The sequence below is a fragment of the Cuculus canorus genome, chromosome 7 (assembly GCF_017976375.1).
Source record: "Cuculus canorus isolate bCucCan1 chromosome 7, bCucCan1.pri, whole genome shotgun sequence".
In the NCBI taxonomy this organism is placed as follows: Eukaryota; Metazoa; Chordata; class Aves; order Cuculiformes; family Cuculidae; genus Cuculus; species Cuculus canorus.
In genome coordinates this window covers 39,312,780-39,321,966 of record NC_071407.1, presented here as the reverse complement: position 1 = coordinate 39,321,966, position 9,187 = coordinate 39,312,780, and the positions used below count along the sequence as shown (strand labels likewise).

Here is a 9,187-nt window from a genome sequence, read left to right as displayed (position 1 = left end):
CGATGCGCGCATGCGCCGCGCTGCCCCTCGCTCCGCGGCGGCGGAGCGCGGGAAGCGGACCGGGGTCGGGTTTCCCGCGCGCTCGCTGGGAGGGGCGGGGCGGGGCGGGGCTGGGCGCTGCCCCTCCGCGCCGGGGAGGAGGAGTGCGCGGGATCGGGCGGGAGGTACCTGCTCCTTCCACCCCGCCAAGCAGAGGGAAGGGACTCCGCTGCGGTCATTCAGTACGGAACACAGAACCAGGATGGTCTGGGGGGCAAGCGACCTCAAAGTCCATCCGGTTCCAGCCCCTGCTATGGGCTGGCACACCTCCCACCAGGCCGCTCAGAGCCCCCCCAGCCTGGCCCGGAGCAGCCCGAGGGATGGGGCAGCACTACTTCCAGTGCCACCCTCACCGTGAAGAAATCCCTCTCGATGTCCAGTCTAAATCCACCCTTCTCCAGTTTATACCCATTGCCCCTCGTCCTGTCACTACAAGCCTTTGTAAACAGCCCCTCCCCAGCTTTCTTGTAGCCCCTTCAGGTACTGGAAGGTCGCTGTAAGATCTCCACAGAATCTTCTCTTTGCCAGGCTGAACAAGCCCAACTCTCCGAGCTTGTCCTTGTACAGGAGGTGCTCCACCACACAATGCTGGCTCGTGTCCAGCTTCTCATTAATCAGCACCCCAAGTCCTTCGCTGCAGGGCTGCTCTCAATCACTTCATCCCCCTCCGGTACTGAAACGAGAAATTGCTCCAACCCAGGTGTAGGACCTTGCACTTGGCCTTGTTGAACCTCACAAGGTTCACATAGCCTCACTTCTCCAGCCTGTCCAGGTCCCTCTGGATGATACCCCATCTTTCTGGTGTGGCAACTGCACCACTCTGCTTGGTGTCATCTGCAAACTTGCTGAGGGTACGCTTGATCTCACTGTCTATATGATGAAGATATCAAACAGCACTGGTCCCAGTATGGACCCCTGAGGGACACCACTTGTCACAGATCTCCATCTGGACATTGAGCCATTAATCACTACTCTCTGAAGGTGAGCATCCAACCAGTTCCTTAACCATTGAACACTCCAATTTAGAGAGAAGGATGTTATGGGGGACTATGTCAAAGGATGAGGCCTGCTGGAGACAGAGGTTCTCCAGGATTCCTGCACCACTTCTATTGAAACACACAGACCCAGCCAAAAAACAAACAGCTCTTCAAAATACCTGTCTTTATTACATCAAACCCCAAAGTTCCAGCAGTTCACGTCTTTTCCTTCCAGGCTGTCCCAAAGGTGACAACTGGGTCAGCAAAAGCGTTTGCATGTATCCAAACAAACCATAGAATAAAAGCCCCATAGAGATGTCCTTATACAAAACTCTCATTGTCTTTAATTGAATGCAACAGAAGTGGCATACACAGAGTGGTATGTACAAAAAGACGGATGCATAAAATAAAAGTTAGTATTTCACACTTCTTGTGCCTTCTGATGCCATGTAGATCATTTCTCTTCACTACCAATGCCATGGAGGGAATAAAATGCAGCAGCATTAACTCAGATATCAGCTTATTTACAGGATTTTATGGTGACATTATAGAGGATTCATAAAAAATTCCGTACAAAAGCTGTTACCAAGGGTTATGGGAGAAACCTGCTGGCGTCAGTATCATTGTTCACAGCTTGAGTAACCGGTTACTGGTGTGCAGGGCAAGTGACACCTGCAGTGATGATTTCAGTCAGTTCGGACAGACACGGAATTCTTCCTTACCTGATCACTTTCTCTCTTTTTCCAGTGGGCCCTTTGTGGGGTTTCCCAATCTCAGTGCTAATGCTGATTGCAGCATCAACAGAGCAGAGCAAAGACCTAACAACCAAAGGACATTAAACACTTAACCACTCTACTCTTCTGATTTTTTCAACTTGGATTTTGCCTTCTTTCCATGGGAGGAACCTTTGGCTGTTCCAGCTTGCTTCGCAGTTTCAGCAGTCTTCTTTCTCGGGCTTTGCTTCCTTGAACGTATCAGGTCCTCACGTCCCAGTTCAACCATTTTTGCTTCCCATGACTTCATTTCATTTTCATACCGAACCTTATCGTCCTCTGCAAGCTGCAGGTATGGCTGGGAGAAAACAAATTTGTCTGTAGTGAGGGAAGGGGTTCTGTCAGGAGCATTGCCATGTCACCTCCCCCCTTTATGACAAAGGCATTCACTGTTGCCTCTGGAAAACATGAAAAATGTCGAACTTGTATAAAAAACCAAAGCCTTAGCATCAAACTACGCTTATGCCAACAGATGGCCATGCCTGAGGAGGAAGCTTATTTATTGTAACTAACAGCTAAGGCTTCATATCCGAGTACAGTTTGAGAGCTGTCTGATGCAAGGAACAGGAACAGGTATTCCTGCAGAACCACTTCTGCTTCTACAGAAAAACTATGAATGTAGCACATGTTCTAAGTACACATCCAAACCAGCCTGGGGACAGGGCAGTCAGGAGGAAGGGTGCTTAGGCACAGAACACTTCATATCCACACAGGTTTAGATTAGGTTTCAGTGTAGCACCCCCTCCAGTTCTCTACACCCACCTGCAGGTGCCTCAGAATACACTGCGAAAGCTGCAGAGAACTTCCTCTCAGCCAACCAGAGTTACTAAATTACTGTGTGCACATCATGAGCAGCAGATTACTATGCTGGCATTAACAAAATATATGTTATTAGAAAAAAACCTCCAATTGTTGCACATTATTCCACATTCCTCCCTAGGTGCCGCTCCACATCCATCTCCAGGCACACAGAACTTCCATCCTATACCACTCACACACATTTCATCAGCACTATGAAAGAAATGGTCACTACTGCAATAAAAGTAATCACAGCCTTTTGCAACATGCATAAACAAGATGTCCAGAGTATTTTCCTCAGTATTACATTTTGGGAAACTGGTACGAATTTATTCATTTTGACCCAAGTTTGTAATTTTCCGATGCAATGAGAGCCCCATCCAAACCCACGGACATACCTGCTTTTGAGAACCGGACATTTTTTGCCATGCATTGAATAATTGCTTCAGCTTTGCCTACAGGACACAGAAAAGGCAGCGCATCAGGACTGCTTTAACAGCAGACTGATCACAGTGTGTCACAGCTCAGTGCCAAGTGAGGGAAAGTAAAGTACAAACCAATATACAACACGCAGTCAGAGGGGCTTAATACCCCGCCCTCTTAACACAAGAGGACAATAAATGACACAGTTCAACAAGCTGCTGGGCATCATCCAAGCCGCACTGACGGATAATGCAAACACGAAGCAAGTTAAATCACTCATCCTGCCATGAGAGCAGGCAGACAGAAGAGCTCAGCTGAGTTACAGCAACATCTCTACGTCTCACCAGTACCAAGCCATCGAACAGTCCTTTTGAAAACGGCAGAATTTAAATGAGATTTCCTGAACACAGTAGATCTATATCAAAGAGTCATCTTTCCTGGCTTACCACAGGTGACGCTCCTTCACTTTCTTGGAAGTTTTCTGACACAAAAATGTTAAAGCCGCTACGAGGTCTTTTAGGTTTTCCAAGCACAGTCAATTCCTTTAAGAAAAACGAGAAAAGTTATTCCAGCTACCAAGCATGCATTTTTCCAAAACTAAACTTAACTTTTGTCTTTATATGTTACAAAGAAATCAGACTCAAATTGATTGGGTGTTCTGTTCTGCAAGCTGGACTATGTGTCAAGGCACTCTCACCACTTGTCAAGCCTAGTGCTAAACTGAGTTAAGAAAAGCTCACAATTTGAGTTTTCAGACATAAATAAAGCATTTTAAACTGACTCACAGCTGAACTTTTCAGAAATCAAAGCCCGTTACTGACTTCCTGTCAGTAAGAATAGCCTGACAGCAGGTTTTCTACTCTCTGTGTGAGGCTTTGGTTTCTGGTGTGAGATACTGCATCCTTGTGGGGAGGGCAGACACTGACCATGGGAGGTGAGGATGTGGGACAGAAGCAGTTTTCCAGGGAAACGCACCTAGGTTTCTGCTGTCAGAACACTTTGCCTACATGGATGATGGCGAGGGAGAGAAAGTACAGCAAGTTATGGATGAAATTACACTTCTTTTCTCCAGCTCTAAGACATTCCTGCTGCAGCGTGGATGCTGTAAATTAACACCTGCTTAGGGATTACGTATGCCAGTTAAATTCCTTGTGGTGCCGAGCTCTAAAAAGCATCACCAGAACCACGTGGATTAAACATTTCCTCTAAGTAGGGGTCTTTTAAACCAAATTAATTTCACTTTTGCTAACTCTGGCGGGAATGTGAATTAAACCAGGAGTTTAAATCACAGAAATGAACAAGCAATAAGTAACCCCTTCAACGATTCTGCCACTGGACAAACCACAAGAGCGCACCTTTACAGACGGATGTGTCTCTCTGGATTCATATATAAAGCAGGTAAAAGGGAATAGGGAAGATGATCCATATGAGTAAGTCAATACAGGACATGGACAGATACGCCTCTATACAGCCCTAATTCAACGCAGCAGCAGCTACACAGATAGCAAAGTGGCAGCGTCCATCAAAAGGAAGGAGAAAGGCTACGTCAAAAAGCCACTACCTTGTAGGGGCAACCGAAGGAACAGACACCAGGCCTTTGTGAAAAGCTATTTCTGGATGCCTCCCCAAACAAAGAAAGCACTGATGGTTCCAGTGTCTTTTATTACCTCTCATAGGTAAGAGCTTTAGGGATAGGAAGAAAAAAAACACAGAGAAGCTAATTGTCAGCACCAGATGCGTGCTAGTTCTGGTCATCAAGCGCAGGAAAGCCACTGACATAAGTGCTAACAACAGCAATTCTTTTAATCCACGGGGTTTTGGAAGTTTTGGGTTTGTGTTTGGGGTTTTTTTTCATTCTGAGAGTTGCTATTATATTTCTAAACATGCTTCAGCTCTGCTCTGTATACAAGACAAACAGACTTCACATTCCCTGAGGGAAAAGAAACTTGAACTGGAAAATACTTACTCTTTTTGCCCTGAACGATCTTCTTTTTGCCAGTCGGTTTTTCCTTTCTTCTTCCAAAGCTGCCACCTGGGCTGGAGTCAGCTGTGCTTTATACGCGGCCATCTGCTCTCCATATCTTTGCCAGTCAGTCTTTCTAGCTTCCTCATAAACCTGCAACGCAAACAATCACCAATCGCAAACAGATGCCTTTGGTCGGAAGCACCTGACCATTAAACAAGCTAACACTTCTAATCTACTAGTAAAAAAAAAAAAAATACAGACTACCTGGAACACAACCTTTTTCAAGTGAAGTAGCCATTCCAGATCCATTTGATTAGCAGAACTGGCTCAGAAGAACTCAAGATTCAAAACCTGGGTACCCTCCCATGAACTGGCTCAGTTAATCCAATAACATTGGATGAATCTCCAGAGGAAGCTCAAAGCAATAACCATCTTCCACACAGGAAGGAAAAGCTGAAGCTTGGTTGAAGTGATCATCCTTCAAGTTCAGCACACAAGTGCTGCAGTCACCGAACACATTCTTACATCAACCAACACTAGGTACAAACGCATCATAAAATCATGGCCTTGGTACCAGTACCTTTCCTGAACAACAAAAAAGCTTCTAATTCTCTTCAGAATTGTTCTTATGCCTGAACCTTGGTATGCAAGTGCTTTTTCTTACTGTTGTATAAGAAAAAAACAACCGATGACAAAAGCCCACACCAGAGAGGACAGTAAAACAAGTAAAATGGCCACTGACGCTCTACAGAGTTCAAAGTACAGAGGGCAGAGACAAAAACCCACCTGTTTCTGTGTTGCTGGCAACTCCTTCCAAGCACCTGCTATTTTTTTAACCAGCTCCACATTGCTCATTTCTGTATATTAAAATCAGAAAACAAGAAAACACAGATCAATACTGTATTTTTAGCAAGCTTCTTCAGTTTTTCCCACAGAGAGCAGTCACTTGTATCTCTTCCCTATACAAATATATTCTCATCCTTTCATACAACTCACTAATAGTGACAGTTGCAGGGAACTGTAACTCTGGAAGAGCCACTGCTCTTCCTTCAAACCTGAATGACACACGTAGTTAGCAATGGAAGCACCATTCCAGACAACTACGGCCACTCCACTTCTGTCCAGCTGGACCCTTTTCTATCGCTTGTAGGGAGGTCTGGGCTTGGAGGGGGACGGGAAAGAAACCCAAAGTAAAATTTCCAGTTCTCAAGTTTTTTTGGCAAAGAAAGAGTCTGCTGGGTTCTTCAAAGCAAGCCTTATGTGACCTTACTCACCTAACGCAGCACATAAGGTTGACCTTTACTAAAATGAAGACCCTCATTTACAATACAATTAACAGAAGCAAGGGTAAAGAAAATGCCATTTTCTTTCCCCCACAAACAGTTACAGCACCTGGAATTTGCTCTGCATTCCAGCTGACTGGATCTTGTACTATGGCCACTGGACGAGGTTTCCAGCCAGACTGCATTTGTGAAGGGAAAAACAAAACCCAAAAAAACCCCTTGAGAGTGTTGGAAAGAGGGTATACTCGTTTTCTTGAAAAGAACCCTTCCAGGCTTTCCTTCTGCTTCACACTAAAGTTAGAAAAAGCTCTTCCTCTCTCCCACCTCAAATACAACATTCAGGCATCTCAACAGAAGAAAATCAGAACTAAGTCCTTGTTGGCAACCTGGCTTCCAGAACTTTGGAAAACCAAGGCAGATGGTGAGTTTTTAGTCCCAGTGTACCAAGCTTAAAACTTCTGAAAATATAATGCTTTGCCAATGATAAAAGAAAAGAAATCAGGTTATTTTGGAACACAGAATATGCACGAGGTTTCTCGGAACTATTATACCTATGCATGTAGGTGGAAAATACATTCTGTAACCAGCTCATGCCTCATTACATACAATTTATGGACTTATGCTATGAGGACAGGCTGAGAGAGTTGAGGTTGTTCAGCCTGGAAAACAGAAGGCTTTGGAGAGAGACGCCTTCTTTCTTGTAGGCCCCCTTCAGGTAGTGGTGCCCTTCCAGTATCCGAAGGGACTACAGGAAGGCTGGGGAGGGATTTTCTACAAGGGCTTGTAGTGATAAGACACAGGAGGACGGCTTTAAATAGAAAAGTGGAAGATTTAGATTATTCACTAGAAGAAATCATTCACAATGAGGGTGGTGAGGCCCTGGCCCAGGTTCTCCAGGAAAGCCGTGGCTGCCCCCTCCCTGAAGGTGTTCAAGGCCAGGCTGGATGGGGCTTGGAGCAACCAGATCTAGTGGGAGGTGGCCCTGCCCATGGCAGGGGCGTTGGAACTGGATAGGCTTTAAGGTCCCTTCCAACTCAAACCTTCCTATGATTCCCCAATGCACTTTATAAAAGCACTTTATAAAACTCGAAAACCAGTCTTAGAGAATTTATCTGTGGGCACTTTCAGTACGGCTGTCACCTGCCATGCCGAGTGTGCTCTCCCTGATACCTAAACACCAGCTAATGAACTCGCTAAGAGCCATTTTGGAGTTTTGGAACGCCAGCATCCTTCATCAGGCCTGGGCAACATGAGGGAGTGATCTCCATCGATACTGTGGCACGAGATGAGAACTGGGGACAGAACGTATGTCCCACTTACATGCATATGGATAAATTTTCCTAGCAATCTTATGCATGGTCTATTACTTCCCAAGAACTAATTTTAATGCTATCATGAGCTTCACGATGGCCAAATCTCTTGCTAATTGGGAACTTTGGAGCCAGCCCTGCCTGACCTTGCGTTTGAGATGGGAAACACCGCACACAGAGGAGAGCACAGAAGAGACACCTGCTCTGAACAGACCCCGCTGAGCACAAGCCATGATTGACTCCAGAGAACGAGGGATGTCTGGAAAAACACCGAGAGGAAACACGCGACCAGAGGGGCGCAAAACCCACAATTACTGAGATGAATCGAGGTCTCCTTTAGCTCAAACCAAAGACACCCCGCTGCCTGTCCCAGTAACCCCTGCCTGCGCTGCGCGGCGAGGCCGCACGGCGGTGGATCGGCGGAGACTCGATCCCGGCCTACCTGGGTGCTTCTCCCGGAGCGCGGGGCGGGTTTCCTTGAGGAAGCGGAAATAGGCCGTGAGGGGCCGCCGCGGCCGCTGCTCCGAGCTGATCCCGCGGCGCAGCGGCGGCCCGAGCGCCATCACCGCTCCGCGACCCAGGAGCCACTGTGCGCCCGTCACCAAGGCCACAGCCTGGCCCAGCAGCGAGCGCGCCGCCATCACTGCGCCCGCGGGCCACCACGGGACGCCGCCGCGGGGCTCCCTGGGATTAGGGCGGGGGGCGTCGCAATGCACCCTGGGACAGTGGCGGAAAGATGGCGCCGCAATGCACCCTGGAACGGGGGCAAGCGGGGAACGGCGCCGCAATGCGCCCCGGGACAGCGGCGGAAGGACGGCGCCGCAATGCACCCTGGGACAGTGGCGGAAGGACGGCGCCGCAATGCACCCTGGGACAGTGGCGGAAGGACGGCGTCGCAATGCACCCTGGGACAGCGGCGCGCGCGCGGGAAGAGGCCGGCGCCGAAGGGACGGCGCGGGCGAGGCGTCCCGGACCAAATCAGCCCACCCGTTCCCTCCGCCCGCTGCCCCGGGTCATATCCCGCCCGGGCTGGCCCTGCCCCGCCCCAGTGACACCGCCCCAAAGGAGGCGGGGCTGATTTCCATCGCAGCCCTGCCCAGAGCAGGGCGTGGAATTACGTGGTCTTTAAGGTCCTTTCCAATTCAAAGCGTACCGTCATTCTGTCAAAACAGAGTGGCCTCAGCTTTTGGCCTTAAAACAGCATTGGTGTAAAAAGCGTTTCAAGTAGAAGCAGTGGAGCTGTTTCTCCTCGTAGCCAAACCCTCCTCCTCTCTGAGAGAGGGAAGCTCCCAGCACTGCGGCGATGGCCTCAGCCCTCGTTCCAGAAGCGGAAAGGCCGAAGGGCGAACAGCATCACAGAATCACAGAATCACAAGGTTGGAAAGGACCCATTGGATCATTGAGTCCAACCATTCCTAACACTCCCTAAACCATGTCCCTCAGCACTTCATCCACCCGTTCCTTAAACACCTCCAGGGAAGGCGACTCGACCCCCTCCCTGGGCAGCTGTTCCAGTGCCCAATGACTCTTACTGTGAAGAATTTTTTTCTGATATCCAACCTGAACCTCCCCTGGCGGAGCTTCAGGCCATTCCCTCTTGTCCTGTCCCCTGTCACTT

General features: G+C 48.4%; 1 protein-coding gene across 1 annotated transcript; it reads right to left on the bottom strand.

Moving 5' to 3' along the window:
• Positions 1–1,183: 1,183 nt before the first annotated feature.
• TFAM (transcription factor A, mitochondrial) lies at positions 1,184–8,581 on the bottom strand. Its single transcript, XM_009569138.2, has 6 exons — positions 8,012–8,581; positions 5,763–5,833; positions 4,977–5,126; positions 3,457–3,552; positions 2,986–3,042; positions 1,184–2,087 (listed from the first exon to the last, which is right to left on the bottom strand). The coding sequence occupies exons 1-6, from the start codon at positions 8,208–8,210 to the stop codon at positions 1,869–1,871; spliced, it is 792 nt and encodes a 263-aa protein (XP_009567433.2). The 5' UTR covers positions 8,211–8,581; the 3' UTR covers positions 1,184–1,868.
• Between the last annotated feature and the right edge of the window lie 606 nt (positions 8,582–9,187).

Coding starts and splice junctions, on each gene's coding strand:
- TFAM (XM_009569138.2), bottom strand. CDS start 8,210: ATGGCGGCGCGCTCGCTGCTGGGCCAGGCTGTGGCCTTGGTGACGGGC. Junction 5,834..8,011: donor GCTCCGGGAGAAGCACCCAG/GTAGGCCGGGAT, acceptor TTTAATATACAG/AAATGAGCAATGTGGAGCTG. Junction 3,553..4,976: donor GATCGTTCAGGGCAAAAAGA/GTAAGTATTTTC, acceptor TTTTTCTTAAAG/GAATTGACTGTGCTTGGAAA.